At 48.4% G+C, this 11,834-nt stretch overlaps 3 protein-coding genes across 3 annotated transcripts; 1 reads left to right on the forward strand and 2 right to left on the reverse strand.

The window, feature by feature from the left end:
- Window positions 1-2,964: 2,964 nt before the first annotated feature.
- N7457_008603 (palmitoyltransferase YKT6) lies at window positions 2,965-3,871 on the reverse strand (the record flags this gene model as incomplete). Its single annotated transcript, XM_057179646.1, has 6 exons — window positions 2,965-3,000; window positions 3,060-3,152; window positions 3,204-3,573; window positions 3,638-3,661; window positions 3,719-3,777; window positions 3,851-3,871. The coding sequence occupies 6 exons, from the start codon at window positions 3,869-3,871 to the stop codon at window positions 2,965-2,967; spliced, it is 603 nt and encodes a 200-aa protein (XP_057028032.1).
- A 415-nt stretch (window positions 3,872-4,286) lies between these two features.
- On the forward strand, window positions 4,287-10,325 carry N7457_008604 (RNA helicase SLH1; the record flags this gene model as incomplete). The annotated part of the gene is made up of 1 exon (XM_057179647.1): window positions 4,287-10,325. One exon carries the CDS (start codon window positions 4,287-4,289, stop codon window positions 10,323-10,325), a length of 6,039 nt encoding a protein of 2,012 aa, XP_057028033.1.
- A 63-nt stretch (window positions 10,326-10,388) lies between these two features.
- Window positions 10,389-11,409, reverse strand: N7457_008605 (uncharacterized protein; the record flags this gene model as incomplete). Its single annotated transcript, XM_057179648.1, has 2 exons — window positions 10,389-10,938; window positions 10,997-11,409. The coding sequence occupies 2 exons, from the start codon at window positions 11,407-11,409 to the stop codon at window positions 10,389-10,391; spliced, it is 963 nt and encodes a 320-aa protein (XP_057028034.1).
- Window positions 11,410-11,834: the final 425 nt, after the last annotated feature.

Here is an 11,834-nt window from a genome sequence, read left to right on the forward strand (position 1 = left end):
GTCCAGTTCGAGCTCGAGATCGGTTTATGGTTGAATAAGATTTCGATTCACTTCGAATAGGGTCAATGCGTTTCTGGCGTCTACTTCGAACAATGTGGTGGTAATACCTGCCTAAGTGCTGGTGTCAGTCGCGACCGGAGTTGCATCTGGTTGTCCAGTTGACTGGCTACACAGGCCGGCGATTCCTTCTTCTCTACCTCAGGCTGCACTGCTATGTAGCTACCCTAGAACCCATATCATACGTAGGATTATACTTGCTCCAGAGATGCAATTTTATTTCCCGTGAGATGTATCAAAACAATCATCACTCCGAGTGTCGTCAATCGTCCCCGAAATGGCTTATGAGAAGAAGTATCCGAAGAATCCGTCGCCGCCGAAGATAACATTTCTGGATCCCGGTTCCACGAGATCTAAGACATCTGGGATGAATCCTCCAACACGGACGAGGGCCCTCTTAAACATGAACGCCTATAACAAATCGAACAACCTTTGCCAGAGAGATCATGGGCTTTCTATTTTCACTTACTCGTATTTCGGCGGATATAGATCTTCTTCGGCATCTGGAAAAAGCCCACGCTTAACGGTGCTACGGACACCATCTGCGCCGATAATTAGATCCACCTCTACTAGAGGACTGTCGTCGGTGAAATAGACCAGATTTCTCTCGTCAGATCCGGTTGTATCTTTGCCTATTCGTTTATTAATGATATTTTGATCGGGAATGTATATCCGCAAGGTTTCCAGAATGAGTGGCGACCACTTGCGACTATGGAAGGGCTTTCCGTGTTGGCATTTGACGAAGCACTATTCATATTGGAAGTGGCTGTGACGTATCCCCTGCGAACAAAATCCTTCAGAAGGTCTTGATCAAGGCGTTTCAATACGTTCAAGCCACTGGAAGCAACACCAAGTCCACCCCAAGAAGGATTATAGAGGGTTTTTTAGGCATCTCTTCCCTTCAGATTGCTGTAACCTCCTGACTATGTAGTACTGTAGGTCCCATAGATGGTGATCTCGTGAGTCTCATCTGATCCAATGGGCTGCGGAAGATGTTTTTGTAGCTTCAGGCGAGCTGCACATCCACCAATACCAGCACCAATAATGATAATTTTCATTGTAATGTCTGAAATGGGACAGAATGACCCGAGAATAGTACTATCCTGAAAAAAGATAGGAGAAAGGTCAGTTTATATGTTTGCTTTTGCACATTTTAAGGTTAAGATTGATGCAGGCCACTGCAAAGCTAACCTATCGCGGTTAGCGGCCGAGAAACCCAGCAATCACTGGTCGCATCCGTAGATGGTGGAGTTTCAGTTGTCTGCGAAACACGAAGTCACTTGCAACGACAACACAGGATCGGATCATCAAGCAGCGGGTGAGATACCCCTGTGCTTTATCTCCAATCAGGTAGCTATAGGGAGTCGTGGGTCGCCTTGTCCCTTCTCTCAGATCATTGACATATTGCGATTAATGTAAGATGCTAAGTGAGTAAAGTATCCGCATGATTGTGACAAGAAGAAGTCCACACAGTAATCATTGCAAGAAGAAATGCCATCATTGAAGTCCCACGGCTAGAGGCTGGGCTGGGGATTGCCGTGCGTATCTCTCTCTGACTAGCCTCGAACCATTGATCGGCAGTTGCTTCAAGGGTCGGTCATCGACTAGAATTTTGAGTACCATGCGCTTAGTCTTGATATTGCTTCAAGCACCATAGTGTTCAACTCTGTCTTTAGCGAATCGCCATGCTTACCCTGATCGTTGATCATGTTTTCAGCAATTGATAGACAAGGCACCAGTGCCAAAAGAAATGTCAACGAGGCCATCAAATGCTGTCTTTGGGTGTGTGTATCTGGAAGGGAACATCGACCCACAGGCACGTTGAGAATGCATGTTGCTCGTTTTTGAAGATAGCTGCAACAAACTAGCTATGGATATAATGATTAGCAAACTTGAAATGGTGGTAATACTGAGTCATGCATGTATCAAAACTAATAAGATGTGCTCACTATTAAAAGTCTAAGGTGTCGAGAAATCTGATGGCGAAATCCCTCTTGACAGCTCTCTGGCCCACCTGCCTCAATGAACCTTGCTGCACGCTGGACGTACTCAAAGCAAACGCCGACATTCTATGCAACGCCTGCTTCGTCCTGGTATATTACCCATGGCCAGTTTCAGCACTAGAAACTAGACAGCAAGCATGAAAGAAGGCATATATTCATGTTCCAGTCATAACTGAAGCATATTGGAGCAAATAAAACGGCCCCCAAGTCACGTCGAGAGACTAGGTGGAGCCCGTGAGGTCGCGAGAGAGATGACATCATTGTTTGGGCCCTTCAGGTTCAGGCTCAACTCAAACTCATGGAGTATATCTCACAGCTTCTCTTCCATTGTCTTCTGTGAAATCTAATTTAGGTCAAAATTGTTCAAGCACACTGTTTCTGCATCCATGTTCCGGCCACATTCATATCGACTATTCGAGTTGTACAGTTGTCGGATGCTTTTTGTTCCTGAATCTCCCATTGAATTTATCTTGTTCCTCTCGATATCCTATATGTTCTTTCCATTCCATGAACCCACCTGGCCCCGAAAAAAACTCCCTGGTCCTGTATGCAAGCCTGGTGGCGCTGAGATGTCCAGAAAATATTTGTAAGTCCTGATACTGGCGTTTGCATTGCTCGTCACCACCGCTGAGCTCGACCGGAGCACGGGCATCGCTGATAAATACCCCTTGGCGTGTAATATCCTAAATGCATTTCAGAGCTCGCTTCCGATGCAGCTATAAGGACGCTGGAGGGAAGCATAACGCTACATGCACGCCTGAGATTGAAATAGAACCATATACATCGACGAGTGAGAACAAATACCATAGCCAAACAGATCGTTTCGGTGCCTGATTACACGAGTAAGGCTAAATTTAAGAACAGAAAGTCATAACGGAATACACCATGTACGGTCAATCTCTGTTTACATCAAAATGCAGCAAGAGTTTTGTTTCTTGGCCTGTGTTTGATTGCGTCAGCACATTCTAGGGCCTCACAGCCAATATTGGGGTCGCATACCTGGGTATAGAACATCTTGCTCTGAGCTGACAGTCCATCACTCTTCTGGACCAATGAGTCGATCTTCTCACCACGCTCCAAGACACTCTCAATCTGTAAAGGGTTAGCGCCTAGAATCATGCGATCTGTACTAGACAATCCTACCGTCTTGTGAAGAACAATCTTAGTCTCATCAAGCTCCTGCTGGATCTTCATAATGCTGTCGGCCTGGCTTGGATCCTGATACTTGGCGATGTAGTCTTTGAGCTGCGGCATAGGGCACGCATTGTCGCGCAAGGAGGGATCGGAGAATGCAGTGCGCGGGTATTTGGCAAGGAACTCATCTACGATCTTGCCCAAAAGCTGGTGCGCCACTAGGGCAGGGTAGTCCCCGTCGGTAACGATAACGCCGGCAACACCCTCGGTCCGGCCGTAAGCGTGGAAGGTATAGGCCTTTTCTTCAATGTCCTGTCGTTGGCCTGGCTTTGTCCTCTCGGCGACTGTCTTGTTGAAAAGCATCAAGAATTCATCATAGCTGACAGGTGCATGGCGGTTAGCGAATGAAATATGACGGGGTGGAAAGGGACCAGTGGGCGTACTTCTGACGGGTAAAGCGCGAAAAGCTATAGATCTTTAGCCAAAGATTTCAGTCGGTCGCAGGATTCATGTGAAACTCGTACCTGCTGAGGTCCTTTTCCCCGCATAGCTGGAGAGCTGGCTGGGTGTCATTCCGGAAAACCTATTAGAAAAAAATGAATAAGTACCATGAACAAGGTGATTTTCAATCAAATCAAAGGTTCAGTTAGACATACGCCCATATAAAGAATCTTCATGGTGACAGCGTGGTTGTCCGTACAAGAACAAGGGGGCAAGTAGGTGTGAAGGTGGGGCGTAACGTCGTAATGATTGCTTAGCGAGGAGATGCTCTGGTGTCAGAGAGGCAGGCAATCTTTTTGGTAGAGTAAGTCAGCTGTACAACAGCTGAAGTGGCAAAGCAAGGTGACAAGTGTTAAGCCTAAGCCGGGCTCCTGAGTTACCGATAACAATGATGCATTGGACCCTCCGCATTGTCGCCTGAGGCGTGAGCTGTACACCGCTCTTGTCATGCGACCGACCGAGCCCTGCGGTACTGCCCTATGCCTACTTTTGGAGCTTAGATCCCCTCATTCTACATTCAAAAGCTATCGGTTCTGCTATTATCACACGAGGAAACTAGCTCGGTGAACACGACGGTTGCGTTTACCCACGATGGACAACATCGCATCTACCGAGTCACAATGGCTCTCGCAACTGGCAGCTATGCGTCAGGCCATCGCCGATCTCAAGTTGCCTCAAAATATCCCTCAAGACTCTGTCGGCTACGGAAGTGACATTGATCTGGATATTGACGATGAATACTCCTCTCCAGCAACTGTTGATGATATCTGGGATGTCATCAGCTCCGACGATGAAACCTCTGACGACTTGGACGACCTGGACGGATTCAACGAACTTCATCTCGCATCAGGATCTGCCTACAACCGGTTCTGGCTGGAAGACAAGTGCCAGGACCTGGCTATGCGAAAATCGACTACGGATGCCACCGAGCTTGCTCAGCAACTTATTGCGACCCTTGCTGCTGACAGCAACGACGAGGAGCTACAAATGTCTTTAGCCGAGATTGTTGGATTTGACGATCTGGATCTGGTGATCGAACTGATTGCACATCGAGGCGAGATTTTATCGGACAAGGGTCCCCGTGGGGAATCCCAGACGGATGGACTCATGGCTGGTAGACTTCAAACCCGAGCAGAGAGAGAACGTGCTCTGCGTCAGCGCGACTTTGAACATAAGAATGCGGCATTGATGCCAGCACAGACCCGCGCAGAGCCCTCTTATCCACATGTCTTCAAACAACATACCTCTGGGAATACACTTTCAGCTAATGGGCGGAAATACGGATTACCTCTGGGTAGCGAGCAGATTGAGGAACCAAAGTACACGGAATTCGCTATTCCAGCCTCGAAAGTTGGAACGCTTGGAAAGGGGCGGAAACTGGTTGAAATTGCTGGGTTGGATGGACTTTGCCGGGGAACATTCAAAGGTTACACAGCTCTCAACCGCATGCAAAGCTTGCTCTACGATGTCGCATACAAGACCAACGAAAACATGCTCATTTGCGCCCCCACCGGTGCGGGTAAAACCGACGCTGCCATGTTGACCATCCTTAACGCTGTTGGCAAGAACACAACTCCCAATCCGTTGGAGGACCCAGATGCGACTGAGTTCACCGTTCAAGTGGACGATTTTAAAATTGTTTATGTTGCTCCCATGAAGGCTTTGGCCGCTGAGGTGACAGAGAAACTTGGAAAGCGTTTGGGTTGGTTGGGTATCAAAGTGCGCGAACTGACCGGTGATATGCAATTGACCAAACGGGAAATTGTGGAGACACAAATTATCGTTACCACCCCGGAAAAATGGGATGTCGTGACGCGTAAAAGTACTGGGGACACAGAGCTTGTCCAGAAAGTGCGTCTACTCATCATTGACGAAGTCCACATGCTGCACGATGAGCGAGGAGCAGTTATTGAATCCTTGGTTGCTCGAACCCAACGTCAGGTCGAAAGCACACAGTCCCTCATTCGTATTGTTGGACTGTCTGCCACTCTTCCTAACTACACGGATGTGGCGGATTTCTTGAAGGTAAACAAGATGGCCGGCATGTTTTTCTTTGATCAGTCATTCCGCCCAGTCCCTCTTGAGCAGCACTTTATTGGTGTCAAGGGAAAGCCCGGCTCGAAACAGTCTCGTGAGAATATCGATACTGTCGCCTATGAAAAGGTTCGCGATATGATGGAGAGAGGCCATCAAGTGATGGTCTTTGTCCACTCTCGCAAAGATACTGTCATGACTGCCAGGATGCTCATGCAGCTCGCTGCTGAGGAGGGACGTGAAGACTTATTCAGCTGCCATGATCACGAGAACTATTCCAATGCCCTTCGTGACATGAAGCACGCGCGTGCGCGCGAATTGCGAGACCTTTTCGCTAGCGGTTTTGGAACGCATCATGCCGGAATGACTCGAAGTGATCGCAACCTGATGGAGCGTATGTTCTCAGAGGGCCTAATCAAAGTACTCTGCTGTACTGCCACTTTGGCGTGGGGTGTCAATCTTCCCGCAGCCGCGGTAGTCATCAAAGGAACTCAATTGTACAATCCCCAAGAGGGTAAATTCATCGACCTGAGTATTCTTGATGTTATGCAAATCTTCGGTCGTGCAGGTCGTCCACAGTTCCAGGACACTGGTATTGGATTCATTTGCACTACTCATGACAAGCTAAACCACTACTTGTCTGCTGTGACTGCGCAGCAGCCAATCGAGTCGCGGTTCTCCAGTCGACTCGTGGATAACTTGAATGCTGAAATCGCCCTTGGCACAGTTACATCTGTTCCAGAGGCCGTGCAATGGCTCGGTTACTCCTATCTATTCGTGCGTATGCAACGCGAGCCAAGAAACTATGGGATTGAGTTTGCCGAACTACGCGATGACCCAATGTTGGTTCAAAGGCGGAGACAGTTGATCATTCAAGCAGCGCGAGTCCTGCAAAAAAGCCAGATGATTATCTTCAATGATAAGACCGAAGATCTCAAGGCTAAGGATGTCGGTCGCATCGCAAGTCAATACTACGTTTTGCAGACCAGTGTTGAGATTTTCAACGACATGATGCGTCCTCGTTCTGGTGAAGCAGATGTGCTCAAGATGATCAGTATGAGTGGGGAATTTGACAACATTCAATCTAGAGACAGTGAATCAAAGGAGTTACAGCGACTGCGTGACGAAGTTGCGCAGACCGAAGTCGCTGGAGGAAACGACACCCCTCACGCGAAGACCAATCTCTTGTTGCAAGCCTATATCTCCCGTGCCAAGATTGAAGACTTTGCTTTAGCCTCTGATACTGGATACGTAGCCCAGAACGCGGCGCGTATCTGTCGTGCTCTTTTCATGATTGCACTGAACCGGCGCTGGGGCTACCAATGCCAGGTTCTATTGTCGCTCTGCAAGTCAATTGAGAAGCAAATCTGGCCCTTCGATCACCCCTTCCGTCAATTTGACTTACCCCAGCCTGTTTTGAGGAATCTTGATGAAAAGCTTCCTGCTACTTCTATTGAGTCGATGAAAGAAATGGAACCTGCGGAGATTGGCCAACTCGTCCATAACCATCGCATGGGCAATACATTGTCTAAGCTTCTAGACAATTTCCCAACTCTCACTGTGGAGACCGAAATTGCGCCGTTGAACCGTGACGTGCTTCGCATTCGCCTTTTGATCTACCCCGAATTCACATGGAATGATCGCCACCATGGAGCATCGGAGTCCTTCTGGGTTTGGGTCGAGAACTCGGAAACTTCCGAAATTTATCATCACGAATATTTCATCTTGAGTCGAAGGAAGCTTTATGATGATCACGAGCTCAACTTCACTATCCCGCTCTCGGACCCGCTTCCCAGCCAAATCTATGTTCGTGTGATCTCTGATCGCTGGCTAGGTGCTGAAACTGTTAGCCCAGTCTCCTTCCAACACCTTATTCGCCCTGACACTGAAAGTGTATATACCGATTTGCTCAACCTCCAACCGCTACCTATATCGGCTCTTAAGAATCCTATTCTAGAGGAGATTTATGGACAACGCTTCCAGTTCTTCAATCCTATGCAGACACAAATCTTCCATCTTCTTTATCACACACCGGCCAATGTTCTCCTTGGTTCTCCCACTGGTAGTGGAAAGACTGTCGCAGCTGAGTTGGCAATGTGGTGGGCCTTCCGTGAAAAGCCCGGTTCCAAGGTTGTCTACATTGCCCCCATGAAGGCCTTGGTCCGCGAGCGAGTGCAGGATTGGCGCAAGCGTATCACCAACCAGATGGGTCTAAAGCTTGTGGAGTTGACCGGTGACAACACGCCTGACACGCGTACTATTCGCGATGCCGATATCATTATTACCACACCTGAGAAGTGGGACGGTATCTCGCGCAGTTGGCAGACTCGTGACTATGTCAGAAAGGTGAGCCTTGTGATTATTGACGAGATTCACTTGCTCGGTGGTGATCGTGGTCCCATTTTGGAAATTATTGTTTCTCGAATGAACTACATCGCGTCCCAATCCAAAGGATCTGTTCGGCTGATGGGTATGTCTACTGCCTGTGCCAACGCGTCCGATCTGGGCAATTGGCTTGGTGTCAAAGAAGGTCTCTACAACTTCCGTCATTCAGTTCGCCCAGTTCCACTTGAGATTTTCATCGACGGATTCCCTGAACAGCGTGGCTTTTGTCCCTTAATGCAGTCGATGAATCGCCCAACATTCCTTGCTATCAAGAATCACTCTCCCGAAAAGCCGGTCATTGTCTTCGTTGCGTCTCGTCGACAGACTCGTCTCACTGCCAAAGATTTGATCAATTATTGTGGTATGGAGGACAATCCTCGTCGATTTGTGCGAATGTCTGAAGATGATTTGGAATTGAATCTCGCACGAGTGAAGGATGATGCCCTCAGAGAAGCCCTCAACTTTGGTATTGGTTTGCATCATGCAGGTTTGGTAGAATCCGATCGTCAACTGGCAGAGGAGCTCTTTGCGAATAACAAAATCCAAGTTCTGGTGGCGACCAGTACCCTTGCATGGGGTGTTAACCTTCCGGCACATCTTGTGGTGGTGAAGGGCACACAGTTCTTTGACGCCAAGATTGAAGGCTATCGGGACATGGACTTGACTGATGTTCTGCAAATGCTTGGTCGTGCAGGCCGCCCACAATTCGATACTTCTGGTATCGCGCGTATTTTCACGCAGGATTCAAAGAAGCCATTCTACAAGCACTTCCTTCACACTGGGTTCCCTGTTGAGTCAACCTTGCACAAGGTTCTCGACAACCATCTTGGCGCTGAGGTATCTGCTGGAACTATCGGAACTCAACAAGATGCACTAGACTACTTGACTTGGACATTCTTTTTCCGTCGATTGCACAAAAACCCCTCATACTACGGCCTCGAGATCTCTGCAGAAGAACAAAACACGATGGCCGCCCAGGCCACAGCCCAAGAGTTCATGGTTGAATTGGTTGGAAAATCGCTCAACGACCTGGCAGAGTCTTCTTGCGTTCTTGTGGATTCGGCCACTGGAGAGGTCGATTCCACTCCCTTCGGCAAGATTATGAGTTACTACTACCTGTCGCACAAGACAATCCGATACCTCATGTCACATGCGAAGCGAGATCCGACTTTCGAGGATGTCCTGAGCTGGATGTGCTCTGCAACGGAATTTGACGAGCTGCCTGTCCGACACAATGAAGACCTTATCAATGCCGAGTTGGCCCAGAACCTGCCGCTCTCCATCGACTGCATGGGCGATGCGCCTCTGTGGGACCCACATACCAAGGCTTTCCTCCTCCTACAAGCATACATGTCGCGGATTGATCTCCCAATTACGGATTATGTCGGTGATCAGACATCTGTGCTTGATCAGGGCATTCGTATCATTCAGGCATCAATCGATGTCATGGCTGAACTTGGGTATCTTCCTGCGTGTCAGATGCTGATGACTCTACTCCAATGTATCAAATCAGCACGTTGGCCGGAGGACCACCAGCTATCAATTCTTCCGGGTATTCCGACCGAGAAGCCACCCAAGGGTCTCCCGGGAACCCTTGTCTCCCTCGCATCGCAGCCTACTAGTGCGGTTGCTGCTTTGGTCAAGAAGTTGAACCTACCCTTCAACTTTACTCGCATTTCCTCCCAGTTGCCTCAGCTTTCCGTGTCGATTGCGAGTGTGTCTGCAAAGGGTGTGGCCGTATCCCTGACACGGCGTAACCCACCCGCAAATCCTGACTGCAGGGTTTACGCTCCTCGATTCCCCAAGCCACAGACCGAGGGCTTCTTCTTGATTGTCTGTAGTGCATTGCCTAATGGGATGGATGGTGAGCTCCTCGGCCTGAAGCGTGTGTCTTGGCCCCCGGCGTCTAAGCGCAACGGAAACGGCAAGGGTACAAACAGCAAGGGCAAGGGCAACGCCGGCGCTGGTTCCAGCCGCGGAGGGCCTTCCAACGACAAGACTGGCGGGCTGTTGACCGTTCGGTCCAACGTCAAATTCCCCGAGGGAATCCTCGCTGAATCTACAAGTACCAGTACCGCTCGGGTGAACATCCGAGTCATCAGTGACTCCTATGTTGGAATGACATGGACTGTCTCTAATGTAGAGGTGAACCTGGACAGTGGTGTCGAGGTACAGACAGTAGAAGAGTCCAGTGTTCCTACCAAAGACTAAGAGCAAATGCTCAAACAGCTGATTCATAGACTCCTATACATACATGCCTGGGACCCCTTAGTCTCACAAACAAATAGAGAACCATTTCTTCAGCGCTTCAAATCTCCCTTCCTTCGTCTCAAAAGAATCAATAACCCTCGTTCTCCCGCCCATATTCAACTTAACCACATTGTTCACCATCATAATCTTCCCTACCACAGAAACATCGTCCGGGCCCTCTAAGCCCTCTCCCTCCAACAAAGGCAGTCCGGCAGTCTCCCCATTGCGAATGAACTTGACAACAACAAAACTTCGTTTCTGAACCGCATCCCAACTCGTAAACCGATTCATCACCTCAAAATCATCCTGGAAAAACTCCAACTCTGCAAACGCATAGAAAGAGTTCCACGGTTTATCCACAGAATTGCGATACTGATACATCCAAACCTTCTGCTCCTTACGCGTCTGCTTAGGCATATTACCATAAACCAGTCGCACTTCCTGAGACCCCAAGTTCTGCGTGATCTGCCCCGAGATGAGCGGCAGGGGACTTGTTGGCCCATCTCCACCGAATGCTGCGTCCAAGTGGTACTCCGCACCACTGGGTAACCGCACAATGTTAACAATATGTGTCCTAGTTCCACGAGTTTAGTCATTCCCTTGCTGTTTTTCTCTGTTCTTGTCACTCTTACCATCCTTTGTATTCTCCTTGCGGTATACCATCTATCCTTTCCCGATTGCGCACACCGGTCATGTACACGGAGAACCCTAGGCCGCGCAGCATGTGGTGGAAGAATATGCTGACTTCTAGGCAATAGCCTCCTCTGCATGATGGGGCTGTGTCATCGTATCCGATGATTTTGGCGTAGATTTGCTCGGGCTGGATCTCTGCTAATTGGGTTGCGGAGTAATGGCATGTGAGGTTGTCGTATGGGAATCGAGTGATCTGGCACCGGAAGAGGTCTTTGAGTGCCTCTTCGCTTTTGGGGAATGATTCTGGGTTGGTGATATATTTCGTATAGTGAGCTGGTAGAGCGAGGTATTTTAGATATTTTCTCAATTGAGTTGTCGTATAAGCCGAGGGTGGTATTAGGGTGTCCATCATGTGCCACGACAACATATAGGATCAATTCAGCTGTTCTGTTAAAGTATTCGGGGCTTTTCTTTTTTTTTATACGTTCTGGTGACTCATACTTCAATTCTTACAGCGCTAAGATGAATATGAAGCTCAGGAACTCCGATTGGGTTTAGACAGATTCGTCATTTGGGCCAGATATGAGGCAAAATGCTAGACTGGTTGGTCTGTAGCGTGTCTTCTCTTTAAAAAGCAAGTATATCCGAGATGTGGGAAGACTACTCCATCTAAAGAAAATAGTAAAATGCGAGCTTGTATCACAGTTATAAACCATCCAAGGTATATATTAGAAGAGAATAGAAGTATTCAAAGGAAATATGAGCACAGTATGTGACGTGTTAAAGGGGGATCAGGTATAGAACAAAGAAAGAAAGAAAGAAAGAGGGAAGGAATGA

The sequence above is a fragment of the Penicillium paradoxum genome, assembly GCF_028828445.1.
Source record: "Penicillium paradoxum strain IBT 22861 chromosome Unknown utg000007l_segment0_segment0, whole genome shotgun sequence".
Classification (NCBI taxonomy): Eukaryota; Fungi; Ascomycota; class Eurotiomycetes; order Eurotiales; family Aspergillaceae; genus Penicillium; species Penicillium paradoxum.